Source organism: Phyllobates terribilis, unplaced genomic scaffold (assembly GCF_046119375.1).
Source record: "Phyllobates terribilis strain yellow unplaced genomic scaffold, ASM4611937v1 Scaffold_2__4_contigs__length_985480577, whole genome shotgun sequence".
NCBI lineage: Eukaryota > Metazoa > Chordata > Amphibia > Anura > Dendrobatidae > Phyllobates > Phyllobates terribilis.
In genome coordinates this window covers 188,158,488-188,182,189 of record NW_027362762.1, presented here as the reverse complement: position 1 = coordinate 188,182,189, position 23,702 = coordinate 188,158,488, and the positions used below count along the sequence as shown (strand labels likewise).

At 43.1% G+C, this 23,702-nt stretch overlaps 1 protein-coding gene across 3 annotated transcripts in view; it reads right to left on the bottom strand.

Annotated features, from left to right (window-relative positions):
* Positions 1-8,111: 8,111 nt before the first annotated feature.
* The window catches only part of BAZ2A (bromodomain adjacent to zinc finger domain 2A), a 70,195-nt gene continuing 54,604 nt past the window's right edge, over positions 8,112-23,702 (bottom strand). For all 3 annotated transcript variants that reach the window (XM_073663578.1, XM_073663596.1, XM_073663586.1), the window contains exons 20-29: positions 22,010-22,512; positions 20,479-20,689; positions 16,707-16,862; positions 16,406-16,566; positions 16,033-16,310; positions 15,779-15,911; positions 15,520-15,666; positions 14,862-15,067; positions 14,005-14,148; positions 8,112-13,332 (exon numbers count right to left, since the gene is read on the bottom strand). In XM_073663578.1, the coding sequence (XP_073519679.1) occupies positions 13,164-13,332; positions 14,005-14,148; positions 14,862-15,067; positions 15,520-15,666; positions 15,779-15,911; positions 16,033-16,310; positions 16,406-16,566; positions 16,707-16,862; positions 20,479-20,689; positions 22,010-22,512 (2,108 nt within the window). In that variant the 3' untranslated portion in view covers positions 8,112-13,163. The remainder of the gene's footprint in view (positions 13,333-14,004; positions 14,149-14,861; positions 15,068-15,519; positions 15,667-15,778; positions 15,912-16,032; positions 16,311-16,405; positions 16,567-16,706; positions 16,863-20,478; positions 20,690-22,009; positions 22,513-23,702) is intronic.

The window sequence follows — 23,702 nt, the reverse complement described above, 5'->3', positions numbered from 1 at the left end:
CCTCTGTAGGAGCTCTGCTCAGGAGGAGTGGAGAGAGGAGCGGGCTTAGTCTGTGAGGCCCAGGAGAACAGACAGAGAGAGAACGGGAGCAGAAGGAAGGCTCCAAGAGAAACAGAGGGGATCCCAGGGGCACGGGAAGTGCCGGAAGCCACCCATGCACCCGAATCTACACGGATGTGGAGGGATCAGGCCGCAGAGGGGACCAGCCCCTAACTAGTGGAGAACTACAAGGCTCAGCTAGAAATCCAGAGACTGCTGTACTTTCAAGGTTCAGCTGCCCAAAACCACAATTATATCGCTGAAAAGGTGGCCACATAGGATTCAGGGGACTGCACGTCGCCCGTCAAGATCCGAGGCTACCGGCTTGGAACACTGATTGTGAGGCGCAGGGCAGGAGGGTGAGAGCTAGCGCAGGAAGACGAGCGAGGAAGGCACACAGAACGGGGTCCTGTTAAGTACTCCTGAATTACCTGCACCCCTTCCTTGGTGAACGCAGGACGACGTGGGAGGTTACACACTGGGCTGGTAACCTGGAGTCTTGAACAACTGTGAGTAAAACCTTGAAGACTGCACCATCACCAGCCCCGCACTACACAGCGTAGCAACATCTACCTCATAGCATCATCTTACACTGCCCTGGAGCTTAGCTCTGCCTGTGGAGAGCAATACCAACTCTGCTGCGTCACCATCAGCTCCAGAGGATCTGCACGGCAGCGGCGGCCCCATATAGCCGCATACCACAGGTGGCGTCACGAACATTATCTCTAAAAACTTTGTTCCCCTTTAACTACTTATCCCCTTTTATTGACCGCCCTGGGTCACGGACCGGGTCACTGCCAACGTGACATTCCCCAGAAGCCATTCATACGTAGTTTGCAGATGTGACTGGCCCATGTTTTTGTGCGTCCATCTGGAGTTCGCCTTATTCTGAAACGCTGTGGTATTTCATAACCAAAGGTGCTCTATAAAGTTCTAAAGGCGCTTGTCATGAATGATTTAAATAATGTTTGTACTGCAGTAGTCATTGGACTTGACATTTTTTGTTGAATTTGGAGAAACCAATTGTTCTGTTAGTTTTGTTGAGGTATTAAAATTGTTGGTTTATTGCAAACAGCATAAAGTTTGTAAATTTTGCTTTTGAACCTAACTTACAGCAGGGGTTGTGTCATTTTGATTGCAATTGTAAGTATGTGTAGAGTTTTAACCTTTTTAAAAAGTTCTAATTTTTATCAAACAAGTGGTTCCTCCAAATTCAACACAAAAATGCCACGTCCAATGACTACTGCAGTACGAAAATTATTCAACCCTTTCATGACAAGCATCTTTAGTACTTTGTAGAGCACCCTTGGTTTTTATGACTGGCTGAAAATGTAATGCATAGCCAAACACTAGATTCTGGTAGCTTTCCTGAGCAATTTTGCCATGTTCTCCATTGATAATGGCCTTCAGTTCATTAATATTCTTGGATTGTCAAGAGGGTGGTCCAAAAGGTTAAGAGATCATTGCCTTGCACAAACAAGGGAAATGATACAAAAAGATAGCAATGATTTTGAATATATATTATAAGTTCAAGGAACACTGACTACACTATGTGAATGTGGCGCAAAGAAGAAGCGATCACTGTCATTGATTCCTGAGGAGGTAAGTAGTCAAAAGCCCTCCAGTAACTGCAATTGACCTGCTGCAAAGCTTGATGACTGTAAGCACTGAGGTTTCAGTTTAGACAGTAAGGTGCATATGAAACACTGAAGGTCTCCATGGCCAAACCCCAAAATGTACATTTCTACTAATGCAAAACTACAAGAAAAGTTAGATCCAGTATGTTCAATACAATATAAATAAGCCACAGAAGCTTTGGGATTCTGTTGTATGGAGCTATGAAACAAATCTGGACCGTTTTGGGCCTATGGATCAATAGTATGTCAGGAGGAAGAAAGAAGCAAATAATGAAAAGAACACCCTGCCTACAGTGATGCATGGTGATAGCTCAGTGATGCACTAGGGCTGTTTTGCTTCTTTTAGCACTGGAAATTTGCAGCGTGTGAAGGGCAAGATGGATTTAATCAAGGAACAGGAAATCATAGGAGATAACATAATGTCTTCTATGAAGAAGATTAAGTTCAGGCATCATTAAACCGTCCAACTTATGCAACTCTGCACTAATATTTTGTGGACACCTTATGTTCTAGGGGGAGTAAAACTAGGACAGTCACTTGTAGAGAAAGATCTGGGTACTTGTAGATCACAGACTAAATAACAGCATGCAGTGTCAATCAGCGGCTTGTAAAGACAGCAGGATATTGCCATGTATTAAGAGATACAAACTAGCAGGACAGGGATGTAAGACTACCTGTTCACAAAGCATTTCACCAGTTCATAGACAGGATCCACTGGAGATAGAAAAGGTACATAGAAGAGTCACAAAACTGATAAGGGGCAAAGAGGATCTTGTTATGAGGAAAGATTAAAATAATGAAATGTATTTGGTCTTGAGAAGAAAGCTCTAACTTGTACTTAAATGGCACGTACAAGAAGTATGATCAAACGCTGATGTTATCTGCGTGACAGCATGGCAAATCAGGAATGTTCATGGGCGGAGCCGATTTTTTGGCACAAACAAGCCGGAACCCCGAACACGAATTCGCTCAACATTAGTAATAATGTGCGCTCCACAAGCTGTCACAATGCAGCAGTCACATACAGTGAATGCAGACTCTTGTACCAAATCTGGACAACCCCTTTAATAGTATTGGCTGTATGTTTGGGCTCGTTGTCCTGCTGCAAAATAAATTTGGAGCCAATCAGACGCCTCCGTGATCATCTTGCCATCTGCCTAAACTAGGCGTATACAGCAGAGAATGATGCACGACATAGCACATGCTGACTCCGTCTGCATCATTATTGTCAATGGCCCCATCAGTGCATATCACTGAGTGCTGTTTTGTGGGGGTTCAGATCTAAACCCTGACAGAGCCACTGAACGTATTTACACAGAACAGGCTGTCAATCACCCGATGCACGAGCAAAGTGTCCATCAAATGAGTGAAATAGGTTATAAGCTTTCTTAGAGAGGTTGTCCACTACTTTAACATTGATGACCTATCCTCAGGATAGGTCATCAGTCTGATCGGTGGGTGTGCAATATCTGGAACCCTCATCAATCAGCTGTACTTGATGTTGGCGGCAACTGGAACGGCTCAGTTATGGAGCTGCACAGCTCCGTCTACTGTAAAGTGGCCAGGCCAGGTACTGCATGTCTACCCCCTGCGCTGTGCACCTCCGTAATTAAGCAGTTCTGGGCGCCGACACCAAGAACAGCTAATCTCACCTCCACTGATCAGACACGGATGCCCTATCCTAAGGATGTGCGCAGTGAACATGCTGTGGAGATCCAGAAGTCTGCAGTCACAGGCTATTAAATGACTGCCGATCAGCTTCATGTAACCAGGCGGCGGTCATTTAAATACAGCGATTGTCTAGTGAAAATGCCTCCTTAGATCCAAGTACCTTATTGGTTGACCTCTTCTCTGATTGGAAATGTTCTCATCCCATTCTTCTTCATCTGGTCCAGACTCCATGGTGATCTTGGACATCCACAGCTCATCTCTGCAGACTTCCCTCTTCTCTGGTCTTCTACAGCATATTCCAACACGTTGCCCTTAAAAACATCAATGTCATTATAATTAAGCCTAAATAAAAAAAATATCTGCATATGCTGTGCAGTAAATAAGCCTTATGCTGTACACTTGAATAAATATTTGCCCCACTGTGCTCCCTGCCCGAAAAAGTGACCCCCACACTTTCCCCCAGATATACTATAACCATCGCTCCCACATTAACTATGGCCTCCACACTGTCCACATCTTCAGTGCCCCTCCCCACGCTGCCCTCTCTCCATACAGTGCCCCCTTTTCACACCATACAGCCTTCATGTGCCCTCACGTTGTCCCTCGTATACTGCTCCCCTCATGCGGTGCCCTTACTTTTGTATACTGCCTCCCATACTGTACCCTCACTTTGTATACTGAGTGAATGCCCCAATTCCCCCTCCCACAGTCCACAGTAAAAGTTCCTTGCATCTTCAGCTCCACTATGGGGTACTTCCCTTCTCCCTAGTCTTCACCTGTTTTGTGGTGCTCTCACACACCTTGCACCCCCATATGCCACATAGCCTGTACCCCCATGCACACCTCTATCTCACCAACACACCCCCTGCACCGCCTTGTACCTATCTCACACACCCTCCATACTTGCTGGTTTTGCTACTTAGTCCGGCCAAGGGGAAGGGGGTTTAAAAAATAAAGAAAAAAATGTTTTTCCTTCAAGATGACTCCGCCCCTTTAACCTGCCACCCTAGGCACTCGCCCTCCTGTGCCTGGTGGCTAATACGGCCCTGCCTATACCCTATTTCCAATATCCTTTCCCCTCACTCGGTTGAACTTGATTGACGTGTCTTTTTTCAAATGCTTCAACTATGTGTTAGGACAATGATCCCAATCATACCTCAGAGTCCATACAAGCTTGGTTTCAGAAGAAGTCCTGGACGATTCTTGAGTGGCTGTTATACTGGTGCATCTCACAAAATTAGAATATCATCAAAAAGTTAATTTATTTCAGTTCTTCAATTCAGAAAGTGAAACTCCTACATTATATAGAGCAGGGGTCCTCAAACTTTTTAAACAGGGGGCCAGTTCACTGTCCCTCAGACCATTGGAGGGCCGGAATATAGTTTTTTAAAAAAAACTATGAACAAATTCCTATGCACACTGCACATATCTTATTTTGAAGTAAAAAAACAATACAAGAACAAATACAATATTTAAAATGAAGAACAAGTAAAGTTAAATCAACCGGTATTTCAATAGGCAGGTAAATGTCCCCAATAGGCAGGTAAATGTACCCAATAGGCAGCATAGGTCCCCAATAGGCAGCATATGTCCTCAATGGGCAGGTAAATGTTCCCAATAGGCAGGCTGTTCCCCCCCCCTTATAATGCCATACGCAGGCTGTTCCCCCCCCTTATAATGCCCCATACAGGCTGTTCCCCCCCTTATAATGCCCCATGCTGGATGCCACCCCCCATATAATGCCCCATGCAGGATGTCCCTTTCTCACACCATATAATGCCCCTTGCAGGATGTCCCTTTCTCACACCATATAATGCCCCATGCAGGATGTCCCTTTCTCACACCATATAATGCCCCATGCAGGATGTCCCTTTCTCACACCATATAATGCCCCATGCAAGATATCACTCCCCTGTCTTTATAATGCCCCATGCAGGATGTCCCTTCCCCCCCATATAATGCCCCATGCAGGATGTCACCCCCCATATCATGCCCCATGCAGGATGTCACCTCCCATATAATGTCCCATGCAGAATGTCACCCCCCCATATAATGCCCCATGCAGGATATCACTCCCGTCTTTATAATGCCCCATGCAGCATGTCACCCCCCCATATAATGCCCCATGCAGCATGTCACCCCCCATATAATGCCCCATGCAGGATGTCACCCCCCCATATTAATGCCCCATGCAGGATATCACTCCCGTCTTTATAATGCCCCATGCAGCATGTCACCCCCCCCATATAATGCAGCATGTCACCCCCCCATATTATACCCCATGCAGGATGTCACCCCCCCATATTATACCCCTTGCAGGATGTCACCCTCCATATAATGACCTATGCCTCCATACATTAAAAAAAATCCAATACTCACCTCACTTCTCACTTGCTGCCCCTGCTCTGGTCTGGACAGCGTCGCTGTCCCGCTCTGTGCGGTCTGTGACAGCACTCGGGAGGGCGCGGTGTAAAGACGTCACCGCGCCCTCTGACCTGAGAAGTCACAGGAAGCGCAGAGCACGAAAGACAGCGGATCTGCAGAAGCACGGGGAGAGGCAAGTATCCGCCTGCCGGGGCCCTGAGCAAGCGGGGGGAAGGGCGGGCAATGGCACCGCTCTCCTCTCCTCCGCCCATAGCCCGGCGGGCCGGATGAAAGTACTCCGCGGGCCGCATGTGGCCTGCTGGCCGTAGTTTGAGGACCCCTGATATAGAGTCATTACAAACAGTGATCTATTTCAAGTGTTTATTTCTGTTAATGTTGAGGATTATGGATTACAGCCAATGAAAACACAAAAGTCATTATCTCAGTAAATTAGAATACTTTATAACACCAGCTTGAAAAATGTATTTAAAGTCCGAATTGTATGTTCAGTAAATGCACTCAATACTTGGTCGGGGCTCCTTTTGCATCAATTACTGCATCAATGCGGCATGGCATGGAGGCGATCAGCCTGTGGCACTGCTGAGGTGTTATGGAAGCCCAGGTTGCTTTGATAGCAGCCTTCAGCTCGTCTGCATTGTTGGGTCTGGTGTCTCTCATCTTCCTCTTGACAATACCCCATAGATTCTCTATGGGGTTAAGGTCAGGCGAGTTTGCTGCCAATCAAGCACAGTGATACTGTTGTTTTTAAACCAAGTATTGGTACTTTCGGCAGTGTGGACAAGTGCCAAGTCCTGCTGGAGAATGAAATTTCCATCTCCAAAAAGCTTGTCGGCAGAGGGAAGCATGAAGTGCTCTAAAATTTCCTGGTAGACGGCTGTGCTGACTTTGGTCTTGATAAAACACAGTGGACTTACACCAGCAGATGACATGGCTCCCCAAACCATCACTGATTGTGGAAACTTCACACTAGACCTCAAGCAGCTTGGATTGTGGCCTCTCCACTCTTCCTCCAGACTCTGGGACCTTGATTTCCGAATGAAATGCAAAATTTACTTTCATCTGAAAACAACACCTTGGGCCACTGAGCAACAGTCCAGGTCTTTTTCTCCTTGGCCCAGGTAAGACGCTTCTGGTGTTGTCTATTGGCCATGAGTGGCTTGACACAAGGAATGCGACACTTGTAGCCATGTCCTGCATACGTCTGTGTGTTGTGGCTCTTGAAGCAATGACTCCAGCAGCAGTCCACTCCTTGTGAATCTCCCCCAAATTTTTGAATGGCCTTTTCTTAACAATACTTTCAAGGCTGCGGTTATCCCGGTTGCTTGTGCACCTTTTTCTACCACTTTTACCTTCCACTCAACTTTCCATTAATCTGCTTAGATACAGCACTCTGGTAACAGCCAGCTTCTTTAGCAATGACCTTTTGCGGCTTACCCTCCTTGTGAAGTGTGTCAATGACTGCCTTCTGGACATCTGTCTAGTCAGCAGTCTTCCCCATGATTGTGGAGCCTACTGAAACAGACTAAGGGACCTTTTTAAACGCTTCGGAAGCCTTTGCAGGTGTTTGTTAATTATTCTAATTTACTGAGATAATGACTTTTTGTGTTTTCATTGGCTGTAAGCCATAATCAGCAACATTAACAGAAATAAACACTTGAAATAGATCAGTTTGTAATGACTCTATATGTTTCTTTTTGTATTGAAGAACTGAAATAAATTAACTTTTTGATGATAATAATTTAGTGAGAAGCACTTGTATTATAAAAGGCAAAGAATGGCAGCACAGCCTCCCTTTCTTTAGTGATAAGGGCTAAAAGTATGGGGCTAGAAGAACTTGCATTGATTGTAGGTGTCCATCCTTTCCTTTTCTTAAATTTGCACAGGGATTCTTGATTTCTCACAGAAATTAAGAAAATGTAATATAATTTTGCAGTAAGATTAGCAAAACCCCTAACAGACTGACACCCATCACAGGGCAGCCACACAAACCCACTTGACAGATTATTCCCAACAATATTGTAAAATCATGTTATGTATTATTTATTTTTTAAGACAGCTGGTCATCTTGAGTTCTAAGAAAAGGTAATGAAGCACCTATCTGTAGTTGGTCTCTGGGGTGAGTGGATTCTAAAATATGGAGTCCAGTTGTAACTATCCCTTCCCTCCCTGCTTTGCAACAAGAGATCAGGCAGATTCACAGCCCCATTTACTGATGTCTATTCATTCCTAGGTGTACTGTTCCTTTAACAGTCTAGTGATAATCGTAGCAGGCTTGGAACATTTGGACAAGCATTCACAATACATACAAACTGTATGGACTCAAGCTTGGTTCATGCTCGTGTTGTTTCAAGGTATGAGAAAAATAGACAGGAAGATCAATACATTTCTATGACTCATTTTTATTTTATTTCAGCTGCTAAAGGGCACACTACAGCACATGTGCAACAACGTGAAGTTCTAAATTTTTTTTTTTGTTTGTTTAAATTTCTTAAAAACGAGATTGGTCCTAAAAATATAGAAAGAAATAAATTTAAAATTCACAGAAAAAACTGTACATTTATCAAAAGTCACTATAACACAGTTTGGTTACATATATATATATAAAAAATAATAATATAGGAGGATGTGAGAGCTGGTGGGGGTAATTCTGGTGTGGGTCCAAAGCACCTTCGTAGCTGCAGGACTGACCGTGATGGGGAAAGCAGTCATACAGAGATGCTTAGTGCACCGGTAGAAAATCCACACTCGCACTCTCATTCAGTGTAGCAAAGACTAAACCTGTGTTTTTCCTATTCTGTTTTGTGTTCTTGAGCATATTTCGGCAATATATCTGCTACCAGTTTTGATACATATACCTTCCATGGAAGTGACTCGTATTTTAAATAAAGCCTCATAATTGTAAAGAACTGTAACACACTGCAGTGAAATGTCAAGGCCTCCGTGTCACAAACTGGATTATTAGAGAGCTTATAGGGTGATGCGAGAGCAGTCAAGTTGATAAGAAGGGTCCATACACAGCAAGAAAAAAAAACAATACCCACCTATGCCAAGGATTACTGGACTTTGATAAAACAGTGTTTCTCAGGAAAGAAGAGAGCAGTTAATATAGAGAAGATAAACATTGGATACATCCTATAAGGGAGGACAATATAGACATTTTTAAAGCTGCCTTGTAACTATTGTTGCAAGATTTTAATATGCATTATTGTCAATTGCGTCGGCAGCTTGACACCACAAGTTATAACAAAAAGGCTGCCATTAAAGTGAATAATTATTTTTACCTCATCAGTTCAAAGAAACAATCTGTGCTGATTAAAGGGTTGTCATCATCAATCCTTGGGGCTCACCGCTCCCCAGTTTTTGAAGGGAGCACTCCTGACCGATTTAAAGGGAATCTGTCAGCAGGTTTTTGCTATGTAATCTGAAGACAGCAGGAGATAGAGGCTGAAACACAGAATTCAGGGATGTGTCACTTGTCAAAGTGCCTGCTGTTTACTAAGTGGGAAGAATTTATCACTAAGATTAACACTGACTAGTTCTGCAACTAAGCACCTCACTGTCTATGGACTTTGTACATGGAGAGTTTGATGTGGGGGCAGGGCTAGCTTTCTCAGCTCTGCTGCATTCTAAATCTAAAAGCTCTGTGTGAGAACGGCTGCACCCAGTAATCTAAGTGATACATCGTTGGATTCAGCGTCTCTTTGTCTACATTACGATGCTCTCAGATGAGGTAGCAAAAACCTGCTGACAGATTCCCTTTAACAGTTTGGACTAGAAGGAAAACCTATAGACGCCTTTAGGAGAGATCACCATTGGCTGCCATGCCCAATTCAGGGCTACTGTGCTATATCTAAAACAAGTTGGCCAACAAAAATATATCCTAACTGAGCTACTCTTCATTAGCAAATAATACATACATACATAGGCTTATTCACTACCACAGGGTTTGTATGGATATTCTAACTCTTGTTTTTCTGACTATTTTGCGATCATCTCCCTGACTATCTTTAGTGCTAGGTGACTTGTGTGTACGGTTTAGTATCTGATAGAGGGGGCTTACTACTTACAAATAGCCGGCCTGCTGTTCTATAAGGTAAGTTTTACCCCACAAGTGTTCATAGTGTGGATGTGTGCACATAAAACATACCCCAGGTGGTCAGGAGGAGTTAGCATTGTAATTTAATCTTCTCTACATGCATTATTAATCCTATAATAACCCTTTACTGGTTTACTTTGTGTAATTCTCCTAATTTTATGTAATTATAATATTTATTAATAAAGATAAGTTCAAATTGCATATTTTTCTCTTGTCTGAACTGTTTTTTTTTTGTTTTTTTTTGCATAGTTTGGACCAGTGCCATCGTTGAAACACTGGTCCAAACGCTGCACTTTTTGATGCTGCAAGCAAAGTCAGCTTTGCCTCTGCAGCATCGGAGGAGAACAGGAGCACGGAGGCTGGCCAAATCCAGCCATCTGGTTAGCTAAGCAGTGCTTACAAGCTCTATAGAAAAGAGCTTATTAATGCTGTGCTCCTTGCCTAAGAGATCAGCCATGGATGATAGGTCACTGGCCACAGATGCAGTCTAAGCAGTGGGCGGTACAAAATTAAAATTAAACATCCCTCCATTTGTACAAACCAAGAGTATTTTTAACAACAATTAAAGGCGCTTGTTTTTGCAGTTTTATCATTTATGATGAGAAACTCCCTTTCATTTTATATGCCTAAAAATAAAATGGCTGTCTGCAGTCACCACTAGGGGGAGCTTACTGCATACTGTTTACACATTGACAGTATAGAGTGGACTCCTGAGCTCCCTCTAGTAGTAACTGAGGACGAGACAGAATTTTATCGCTCATCTCATCCAACCACTACATTAGATCAGTAGAATGCAGGATTTAAAGATAGACTTTAAAGAAAGTGGAGAATTGTGCAGAACATGAACGCATACAACTTTAGAATAAGGTAAACCTGGTCATTCCTGTCTGAAGCGACAGTACCCAGAGAGAGCAATCAGATGGGGAAATCAAGTATTACAAGTATCTCAACAAAGGCTTTAACATTACTTAAAGATATGGCGGTCACTTAGAGAAAAATAAATATGTCTGCATTTTATAAATTCATTTTAAAGTCTGTTGTCTACTACTTAGTACCAAAATAAAAAAACAACTCTTAAACATTGGAAATATAAAAATATTTGAGTGCAATGCCAGCCTAAGTCTAAAAAGATCTATCCTCGCCCAGTTCTGCCTCAAACACATTTCGTATGTGGGGGACGAGCTAAAACTGAATGCAATCCCCAACAGAAGAGATAATCCAGTGTAAGACTCCAGACGATCATTTTCTAAATGATTTGACACCGTGTCATTTCACTGGGTATAGTGCAAAGGATATTATAGTTTATTGCTTTACAATGCAACGTGTTGGTTGCAGTCGAATATTGCTTTATAATTCAAATACACTATCCCATTTTCCTATCACTTGTGAAACTTGAGGAAGGGATCCACATCACCTCAAAGATGTATGGTGTGAGCCTTGGACTTTCAGATCTGAAGGGGTAAAGTTTTGCAGGATGTTCGACTAGGAAAGATCATCCTTGTAAAGTGCAAGATCAGCAATACCAGACTAACCTGAAATGAAAACGTATACTAAAACTTTTGTTTGCAGGCAGAACTTAATCAGAGGATTGGGGTGTGATGTGCTGGCACTGCGGTTTTTAGAATGGAAGGCGAATATCTGTCTTTAGAAAACATTTTATGTAAATGAAAAAAAAAAAAAAAATTCAAGGCGAAACAACATATAATGGACTGGCTGAATCAGAGTGTACAGATCCCCTCTGGTTTACACCAAGAACTTGTCCCATTTCTATATTTGCCAAGTATTCTGAATATATATATATATTCAATGGATTAGTGTATGGATCAATGGTCCTTACCAATGTATAAATCTCTAGACAGACCAATCAGGAAATAAATGGAAGAAAAATAAAATACATCTTGAATCCACACAATGGTCTTGGACTATGACCAGACTTCTCAGTAAAGCAGTGAAATACTAACAGATACAGACCAGTTTTTTAAATGAACCACATGAAGCTTCTGTGGAACCAAATGAATGAACTCTAACCTAATAAATGCCAAAGGTCACGGTCAGGGTGGAGGTATACACAGACTGCTACAGCACCTACTTGTAAAATAGTCTTATGGAAATTGGAAAAATGGTCAAAACAGACAGACAAGATTTTAAATACCAAAAGCAAATGGCCATAGAGCCGACACCATGATAAATAAATACACATTGTAAATAAAAAAAAGGAAGAGGTAACATCAATTCTACACAACAGCCTATAAAGTCAAATAAAGAAAATACAAAAAGAAAACAACAAACAAAAAACGATTGTAGCAAATGTCCTCTGGGAACCCTGTAGTGCTTAAGGCCTATATAGGCCAAAGGTACTTCTACTTGGCAATAGCTGGTACCTCTCAATCTCAACATAAGGGGGCAAATGACAGAAGAAAAAGTAGCTGGCATGGGAGGAGGTAGTGCCGAAAAATGATGGAGACTTAAAAAAAAAAGTTTATATAACTAACAGTGATTAACTAAAAGAAGCAGCACATTGAACAAGACATGGTTGGAGGTGATAGGATCCAAGTTCAGGCCCGGGACACACAAAATTATTGTTCTGGCACCGAACACTGACCGTACGACACCACACGCTAGAAAGCAGATACCTCATCTATGGTCCAAACCAAAATGTACAAAGTCTATTGCTATTGAATAGGTCCTGGTCCAGGGGTTAAAAGCCCGGCTCCAGGAACAGAAGTGAGCAGATACTGAAAGCGTGAAACATGGACATGTGACAACTTCTGACCAACCCTAGTACACAGCTAAGACGTAGCTCATCATTAGGTAGCTTTGTGCCCATTGTGGGTGAATGTATGGACTATGTATACATGTACAGTATAAATATATGCATTTTGTACATTACGCTAATGTAGATGGAGCAGTGGAATACATGTAAACGTGCATATTTCAGCGGGGAGATCCAGGTTCAGTAGACGTGAAGCATATTGGCTCAGTAGGTCTACATAAGCATACTTAACACTGAGATGTGAATGGAGATACGGCCAAGATGAGCCGGGCACGGTAGCACAGCTACTTCTGGTTGAGGGAAGGCTGCCCTGGAGACAACGGTAAAAAGTCCAACCTCAGAGGGAATGAAAGGAATTCAGACACACTGGGAAAATAAGTTTGAAAAAGGGGGTGCAAGGGCCCCGGGTAATGAGAAATTAAACCCTAAGTTGTCAAAAAGTCTCTTCAAAGTGGGGTGCGCACCTTGAAAGATGAACGGACAATAAGAGATGAACCCGTTTTTCAGTGTTGCAGAGATGCACAAACAAATGGTAAAACTAGAGAACTCGTGGCTTCCGGTCTCAAAGGGAATTGTTTTCTCGCTCTTGGTTGAATTCCTCCCATCGGCTTTCATAGAACTTTTTCAGAACCAGTCCGGCCTTCCCGACGACAGAGTCGTCCTCATTAAACAGTTGGCAATTGCTGAACACGAGCTCGGCATCTTCGGCAAACTCTTGGTAACTGGTATATCTACAGACGTGAAGAGAGAAGACGGTGATAAAGGACTGGTCTGTATTATACACACCCAGTGAGAATTTCACTATACAAGAGCTTTATGATAAAATACAGATTTATTCCTGTCCTATCCTGGAAATCATTAACAGAAAGTATTCCTCTTATTCTTAAAGGGTGGTCTGGTCACATGAAACTGATGACCTATCCATGTAATAGGTCACCAATATCAGATCACAGGGGGTCCAATAACAAGCACCCCCAGCAGTTACCTGGTAGTAGCTCCGCTGGATGTAATCATTGGCCTGAGCTGCATTGCACACATCCATACAATGTGTACTGCGTGCTGCCAGGTATTACACATCAGCTCAGGAGAATGAGAGCAGATCTGCAGTACCTGGCAGAATGGAGGTGTGCCATACGGGTGCCACGTATCAGGTGCCCACCAATCAATACCATGTCACCGTAAAATCCCTTAGAGTACGAATATGAAGGCAAAGCAGGCAGCATTCGGATAAACCCTACCACCATGCAGTGATCCTAGTAAGAATGACCAAGTGGCTATCCTTACCACTAGCCATAGCAAACCTTTGACAAGTTCGCTCTTAACTCCTAACATCCAAATTACGGCAATCCAGGGGTATTTTCTAGAATGCTAATATAGCATACACTCTGTTATTAAGGACTTACCGTCCATTCAGCAACTTGTTCCGCATGGTAGAAAAATCCATAGGGTTTTTGATGATTTTCCTGTATCCAGGAACAAGGCGCGGGTTCACGGGTTCCAGGAACGGCCAAGCATCATCATGTGACTCCATCTCCATTAAGATGATTCTAAATGACAGACAGATAATGGTTACACTGGTGTTACCCTGCACTTAGAAGAGTATTTTTACAATCAAAATGAGAATTTTGGTAAAACAGAAAGGAACTGGTTGGCATTCAGAGTGCCAAGGGTTAAACGGTCAGAGCTTCAGCAGATATTGAGGCATCAATGGCACAAAATGGGATACTTTAGAGGATGTGGCCAGCAATTTGCAAAACTTCACCAAAATTAGCCAAATCGGTTGGACAAGCAGTATTAAATAAACTGCAAAAAATCATTATTATACTCCAGAGTCCAGGATACATCACTGTGTGAACAAGTCTGTGTCTGCGGCTCCATCAGGAGAATATAAATGACACCCAATTACACACGAAGGAGGTGAACATTTGACCATCCCATGTATATGAGCTTGTTGGAAGATTCCCGCCACAACTATGGGTTTTAAAATAGAATATGGCCTCCTTTGTGACTAACCACCTCCTCTCTTCTGGACAAGATTTCAGAGAGTGTATGGGACTTTGTACTCATTCAGCCACAAGAAATTGGATTTATTTGCATCTTGGGAGTTACAGAGGTCTTTTTCTTTCCGAAATCTTCTATGGATTTTAATGGAGAGCAGTGTAATAGAACACATTGCATTCCCATTAATAGTATATGGGTAAAATAGTATTTTACGGAATTGCACCACTGTGAAGAGGCAAAGAATTGCTTTCCGACTCACTCGCAGAACGTTAAGTCAGGGCACTGGCTTCGCGTTCCGATCCGTCTCCGTTTTGCTAGCGACACCTCTGCTGGGGATTGCTGAGAGACTGCCGCTGGCTCTTTTCGACGCGACTGCTTCAAGGGACTGTTATCTTGATATCGCTGCACACTTTTTTTGGCTCTTTTTGAGGAGCCACTTGGTCGTAGATACTCACTTTCGCTTTGCTAAAACAAAATGTAAAATTAAATTACACACAACTAACAACATTTACATATATATGTCTATATATATTTAATAATTTTAAGAGTAATTTTGCAAATACTTTGTGGTTGCCTTTGATAACAGCGATTTTGTGACCTAACCCCATAGCTGTAGAGAGCATCCACATGGGTCAGATATGCAGCCGATTTCATAGGCAGAACATGCGCAGCGTAATACAGTAACAGCATGGTGGACGAGATGCTGCGATGATGGATGCACTTGTTGAAATCAGCCCTTTTAGTTTCATTATATAAACAATCAAAGTTGATTTTATCAGCAAAGGAATATCCACTTCTGAAAGGAAAGGTGTTAGAACATGCCAAGTACTACCCCTGCCAAGCAATGTCATTCATTTGGTGACTCAAAGTCCTGCCCGGCTTCCTTTTAAAACAAAACTCTACTATAAATCACTTACCAAAGAGATACAGTTGGGGCAAAACCAGTCCCCTTCTGGGATCTCAGTCATCCGAGGTCGGTGGCAATAAGTGTGGCAACCACGATCACAACTATCACAAAGCAGCAAGCTTTCGTCATTGTCACCTTTTCGACAATAAATGCAAGTCTGTAAAAAATAAAGGCAGGGTTCTTTAAAACGTATAGAGTAAGACATGAAAAACCCCTCAGTAACTGAGGTGCACGGAATAAGAGCTACAAGAGCTCACTCAGTCTCTTACCACTTTATTAACTGAACGCTCCCAGGCCAAGGACTTCTCCAGCTGCTGCATGCAGAGAGATAGCTGAGCTGAACTTCGGCATCGCTCCACTGTTTGGCGCCACAAACGCAGCCGCGATGTAATGCTGTACTGACTGCCACAAACAGAAAAGACGTTGGAAAGATTTGGTACAATGAGTATATTTGTAGATTATGATCAAGTTATAAAGATAGTAAAGGCATCGTATAGTCGGATGATGGGATTACTGCTCTTACGTTTCAGTGGTAGATGATGTCTCTGGGTCAGTGATGACAATCTTCTCATGCTGCACCTCGCTCAATATCCACAGTGGTTCCTTCAGGTATCTTCTTTCCACATTTAGCTCCAGGTCCAGAAGCCGAAGCACAGCTATATCCAGCGGATTATCTGGCTCTCTGTGTGCTCGCCACTCTTCTCTTTTCACTTTTGCAAGGATATCATCTGATGCTTCTACTTTGTGCTCAAAGTATTTTAGATCACTCCGAATGGAGCCTAAACTAGGAGGGATCCAGCCCTGTAAAAATGTTAAAGTTTATGTGCAAGCACTTAGGCTAGACCTATTCTGATAACGTCGATGTGCAAGTAACATGACTGGTAAATGGGACTGACCCGTAGTTGCAAGTCTGACATCATGACCCTCAGTTCCAAGTCTTCCACCCATTGTAGAACAGAGACATCCACTTGAAATGTCCATTGCTCCACTGACCATTTGTCCAGTCTTTCCTGACTCACAGGGTGACCTTCAGCTGGTGTGAACTGGAAGAGGGCATCTAGGTACAAAGACACATGGTAGAAAGAAGAATGAGTGATTAATTAATTAATTATTATTAATAATTAATTATTATGATTTACTATTATTATTCACTTACAAAGCATGCAAATATGGTAGGCGGGAAAAAAAGTCTCTTACCAGTGGCAGACCGGGCACACATCTCTTTGAGATGCACAAGATGTTTTGTGAGATGTTTGTGCAAAGATTTTTCACGCATCCCTCGTGGGTGCAGAGCTTTCAGCAAGGATTCCAGCACAGCTGGGTCCTTTATCCACCACCAGGCGTTTTTCATATCTGCATATCCAGAAAGCACATAAAATAGATCAGGTAAGAACACCTAATCTAATCTGGTACAGACATTATATCGGAGCAATACTTTCTCACATACTACTAGAACACGACACAGAAACCTCACATGGTAAGTGACTAGACAACTAAAAGGGAGTAACGCTGGTCACACACATAACCTATCGGATTTGGCAGAAACGGCTGCCAACTTTCTGTATGAAGACTCACAACTCTTCCCCGACAGCAGCTTCGGAATCTCTTACGTGGGACTGCTATTAGCAATTCCTTCCGACACATCACTTCATACATGTTCTGAATAGGACAGGGGTATACGCTGCTGCCCAGAACTCTGTTATCAGCATAGGAGGCAAACATGGTGCATTTTATATACTCTATGCCACACGTCAAACTTTGGCCCATGGGACAAATTTGGCCCTCAGTGTGATTATATTTGCCCTGCGACGCCATATAGAGGACTATGTGGGGCCCATTATAGTGTATAGAGGACTATGTGGGGCCCATTATAGTGTATAGAGGACTATGTGGGGCCCATTATAGTGTATGGAGGACTATGTAGGGCCATTATTCTGTATGGAGGACTATGTGGGGCCCATTATAGTGTATAGAGGACTATGTGGGGCCCATTATAGTGTATAGAGGACTATGTGGGGCCCATTATAGTGTATGGAGGACTATGTGGGGCCCATTATAGTGTATAGAGGACTATGTGGGGCCCATTATAGTGTATAGAGGACTATGTGGGGCCCAGTATAGTGTATGGAGGACTATGTGGGGCCCATTATAGTGTATAGAGGACTATGTGGGGCCCAGTATAGTGTATAGAGGACTATGTGGGGCCCAGTATAGTGTATAGAGGACTATGTGGGGCCCAGTATAGTGTATAGAGGACTATGTGGGGCCCAGTATAGTGTATAGAGGACTATGTGGGGCCCAGTATAGTGTATAGAGGACTATGTGGGGCCCAGTATAGTGTATAGAGGACTATGTGGGGCCCAGTATAGTGTATAGAGGACTATGTGGGGCCCAGTATAGTGTATAGAGGACTATGTGGGGCCCAGTATAGTGTATAGAGGACTATGTGGGGCCCAGTATAGTGTATAGAGGACTATGTGGGGCCCAGTATAGTGTATAGAGGACTATGTGGGGCCCAGTATAGTGTATAGAGGACTATGTGGGGCCCAGTATAGTGTATAGAGGACTATGTGGGGCCCAGTATAGTGTATAGAGGACTATGTGGGGCCCAGTATAGTGTATAGAGGACTATGTGGGGCCCAGTATAGTGTATAGAGGACTATGTGGGGCCCAGTATAGTGTATAGAGTACTATGTGGGGCCCAGTATAGTGTATAGAGGACTATGTGGGGCCCAGTATAGTGTATAGAGGACTATGTGGGGCCCAGTATAGTGTATAGAGGACTATGTGGGGCCCAGTATAGTGTATAGAGGACTATGTGGGGCCCAGTATAGTGTATAGAGGACTATGTGGGGCCCAGTATAGTGTATAGAGGACTATGTGGGGCCCAGTATAGTGTATAGAGGACTATGTGGGGCCCAGTATAGTGTATAGAGGACTATGTGGGGCCCAGTATAGTGTATAGAGGACTATGTGGGGCCCAGTATAGTGTATAGAGGACTATGTGGGGCCCAGTATAGTGTATAGAGGACTATGTGGGGCCCAGTATAGTGTATAGAGGACTATGTGGGGCCCAGTATAGTGTATAGAGGACTATGTGGGGCCCAGTATAGTGTATAGAGGACTATGTGGGGCCCAGTATAGTGTATAGAGGACTATGTGGGGCCCAGTATAGTGTATAGAGGACTATGAGGGGCCCATTATAGTGCATAGAGGACTATGTGGGGCCCATTATAGTGCATAGAGGACTATGTGGGGCCCATTATAGTGTATAGAGGACTATCAACATGTTAGGCTATGGGTTGAACTAGATGGACTTGGTCTTCCTTCAACCATAAAAACTATGTTACTATGTGGGGCCCATTATTGTGTATAGAGGACCATGCGGGGCCCATTATTCTGTATAGAGGACCATGCGGGGCCCATTATTCTGTATGAAGGACCATGCGGGGCCCATTATTCTGTATGGAGGACTATGCGGGGCCCATTAGTCTATATGGAGGACTATGCGGGGCCCATTAGTCTATATGGAGGACAATGCGGGGCACATTATTCTGTATGGAGGACCATGTGGGGCCCATTATTCTGTATGGACGACTATGCGGGGCCCATTATTCTGTATGGACGACTATGCGGGGCCCATTATTCTGTATGGACGACTATGCGGGGCCCATTATTCTGTATGGACGACTATGCGGGGCCCATTATTCTGTATGGACGACTATGCGGGGCCCATTATTCTGTATGGACGACTATGCGGGGCCCATTATTCTGTATGGACGACTATGGGGGGCCCATTATTCTGTATGGAGGACTATGCGGGGCCCATTATTCTGCATGGACGACTATGCGGGGCCCATTATTCTGTATGGACGACTATGGGGGGCCCATTATTCTGTATGGAGGACTATGCGGGGCCCATTATTCTGCATGGACGACTATGCGGGGCCCATTATTCTGTATGGACGACTATGCGGGGCCCATTATTCTGTATGGAAGACTATGTGGGGCCATTATACTGCATTGAGGCCTGTATGGGGATCACAGTTGGGGCATTATACTGTGTTGGGGTCACCATACTTTAAACAGGTGAGTTGAGGTTTGAGGGGCGGCAGGTACAGTGGGGTCATCATACCATACTTGTGGCGAAATTCACTGTGGGGGTATCATTCGGTGTATGGGGGGTACTTTTGTTGGCAACAAACTTTATGAGGGCAATGAAAGGGTAATCTAGGGTCTTCAATAGGAGGAAAATTACTCTGTAAGGGCTGCAAAGTTGCGAGGTATGCTCCTCTGTGACCCCACCGAATATTAATTTTTTTTTTAAAATAAATATTAAGGATGGCCAGTGACTTTCTTCAAGTTTTTCCTTCTGGCCCTCTGCATATTGGAGTTTGACATCCCTGATCTATACAATGACAGGATTTAAACACCCTTGAAGGGCTGTCTTGCTGAGCTGCATAGGAGCAGAGCTGCAGTACCTGAGAACGGCCACTACCATTTAGCGGTGTATGCCATTAATTTCTGGATGACGCAGAAAACAGCTGATTGATTGGGGGGGCCGGGTGTCAGACCCCCACCTCTCTGATATTGATGATCAATCAATACCACATTCCTGAACAACCCTGGAAGGCTCATCATTGGGGAAAGACTGTCTTGCGTATTTAGAGAACAGTTTGTAAGCATTTATTAACCGAGCCCGTCCTGCTTTATATAGAAGCATCATCAGGTATTTGAGGGCAGCCGGTGGAAACAAAAGTTTCTACAGATACCCATGAAAGTAATTTCCAAACCAATGCAGCTGTCTAGCTGGGGCAGGAATACCTGAAATAACACTTTACTTCACCTTCAGTAAGGCAGATGCAACAGGTAGGTTGAATACTTACCTGTGACCACCTTCATGTCTGCACAAATTCAACACACTACTGTACAAAACATTATGCGGAAAACGCACTATGCAGCGACTTACTTTCTGGTATAGGTCTTTCGATCAGTTGATTGTAGTACTTATGCTCTATCTGCGTTAACAGTTTACTGGCTGGTCGCCCTCTTCGCTTCTCCGTTGCCGAGCTGTGTGTGGCAGCGTTGCTTACAGGCTTGTTACATACTTGGCAAACCGTAGATACAGATGGCAGCTGAGAACCACCAGACTGATGACGTTTGTCTGCCAATTCACTGACCTGTGTGATGCAAGAAGCTGGTATCAAAGTGTCCCAATGTCTCCACTGCATCAATAATAAAGACTTCCGAATAGGCTGGCGTAAGCACACGTATTCCTGCTTTCTGACCATTCGAGGCAAATAACACTATTGTTTTCCAATGTATGACTGTAACTATAGATATTTAACTAGTTACTATGCAATAAGGCATGTGTGTACTAAAATCAGGACTGCTGCAAAATAACTAATTTTTTTTTATTTTTAGAATTAATGAAAAGGTCTGAATTTTTGCAAAATACCTCATTTCCTTATAATGTTTCATTCGCTCCCACTACCATGCTGCACTGCTGTTTCAATGCCCAGTTCATGCTCCTTTAGAAGCTGCTTTCACCTGCTGCTCAGCCAGATCTGTACACTATATTCACACAATCTGTGCATGGGACTTTTCATCTGAGAACGAGGGATAGTGAGGGGCAGACAGGCTAAGAGAGGGAAAGTCTACTACAAAAATTGACTACCCTCAAAAGGATGCTCCTAACTTAGCACGTCAGCAAATACTCATAGGATAGACTCACAAGTAGGACTGTACTTGGCGATCTGCAGAGGTCCAGTTCAGGAAATAAATAAAGCGGAGGCATACATGTACGGCCATAACTCCATTCACAGACACTTAAGGATCTTCAACCATCAGCAAATTTTCACCTATCTTATGTATAGAAAATAACTTGCATTTCCTTGTCATCATGAAAGGGGGGGGGGGTAGTCTGGTCTTGTGGTGAAAGTCTGCAGACTTCAAATCCTTACAGAATGCACACTGCACACTGTCAGGATTCCCCGATGTCGCTGCAGAGAGTGGGCGGTCATGTGGCTGCAAGTATGCAATTTGCATACATAAGGTCATGTGCCGACTAGACATGCTTGGATTTGGTCAGTACAAGTCAACTGAGCGAGTATGAGCACATCTAGTCAGAATGTGGCCAGAAGTATGCAAATCACATACTTGCAGTCACGTGCCCACCTAATCTCGGCAGCGATGCTTGAGAATCCGGACAGCGCGCAGTGCGCAGGCTGCAAGGATTCAGAAGTCTACAGTCACAGAGTGACTGCAGATTTTTTAACACGAAAAAAGTACAACCCCTTTAAAATCACAGCTAAATGGCACTCATTTTCTCCCAAAAATAAATTGATATAATGTTACTGGAAGCTTCCACCTGATAAAGTTAGAACTCCTTCCTCATCTCTACATGTTTTGCTGCATTTTGAATTGTATTATTAACTTTTTGCAAAAAAAAAAAAAAAGAAGCAAACAAAGGTAACAAACTTAAATGATTACATAATTACCTTTACTGGCTGTGTGTTTGCAGTGAGAGATGACGAAGAAATGAGGATCTTTGATTGTGAATTGGAGTTTGAGGAAATTTCAGTATAAGAAGTCCTAAGGAGTGAGTTGAACAACCTGTTATCCTTCTCATCTGTGTCGGTAGCCCCTGGACAGGGCCCAATGTCAAATGTAGATGTCCCCTCAGTGTGAGGAGGACTATTCTCTGGTGTCAATACAGTGCTGTTCATGATAGATGGTTGACAATGTGTGAGCCACGACAGCACTGTTGTTTGGCTTATGCCCTGGTGGCTTTCAGAAAGATGTGAATTTGGCTGCAAAAAGCCATTGAGTGGGGCTGGCTGAGATCCAGGACACTGACAGTATTTACAACGCTCGGACTTCCTTGGTCGTCCTCGTGAACGATTAAGTGAACAGTAATATGCGTCTTCTGTCCCTTCTTCCTCTTCGTTCTTCAATCCATAAGGATTTATAAGATCAGTTTGTGGAGTATCTGAAGTGTTATCTAGAAGAAAATATTCCAAAATCAGGAACTCGTGGCATTTTAGATTACTAAATATCACCAACAATTAAAGTTTTAAGCAACGTTACTAACAATATACATCAGACATGTGGTCATGAATTAAAACAAGTTTCAGTATGGAGGTGCAATAATAACAATGACCCTAAAGATCTTTCCTTCTACAAAACCAAGAAAAGAGGAGGCAATGTTATAACATAACCATTACCTACCTGAAACTCCAGCGCCAGTAATGATGTCCATCACTGCAGGCATTCACTGGTCTCAATGGTCATGTACCATACACGCACAAGACGCTGCTGAAGCAGTGACTGTCTGCAGCGGTCACAAGAAGTTGTACAACACATCGATCGCTGCAGGACCAGCAGTGGATTCAATGAGTAATTAATAATCAAATTCATTATTTTAAAACATTCCCTACACTTGTCAACCATAGTTGTTTAACCCTAGATGCTGCTGTCAATAGTGACTATGGCATCTAGATGGTTACGAGAGTGTGGGGGCTCCTTCTTTAACCCCATCGATGCGCTGAGATCATGATTGTGTGGTCTTGATGGTTACCATCGCAATCCATGATCAAGTAATGGTCCTAGGGTTTACTGGCTATAGCGACCTATTCAGAAGTAAGCGACATTTAGGTAGTAAAAATAACATTTCTCTTTCCTGCTATGCCACTTTTGCATTAATTCATGAAAAGCACCTGAAGGGTTAATAAGCCACCAACAGCAGTTTTAAATACGTGAAGGGGGGCTGTTTTTACAATGGTATCGCTTTTGAAGGGTTTCCAATATATAGGTCCCCCAAAGTTATTTCAAAACTGAAAAGGTCCCTAAAAACATAAGTTTTGTAAATTTCCTTGAAAAATTACTGCTACGATTTTAAAGCTTCTAACATCCTAGCAAAATAAAATCATTTTACAGATGGTGTTGATGTAAAGCAGACATGGGGGAAATAGTATTTAACTATTTTGTTTATCTGGATTAAAGGGATAATCAAAGTTTAAAATCAAATTTTTAGAAAATCTGTCAAATTTCTGACACTTTTATAAATAAAACGCAAAATATATCGACCTAAATTTACCATTATCATAACATATAATGTGCCACGAAAAAAAAAAAAAGTCTCAAAATCACTGGGATATGAAAAAAACATTCCCGAACTATTGCCACATAAAG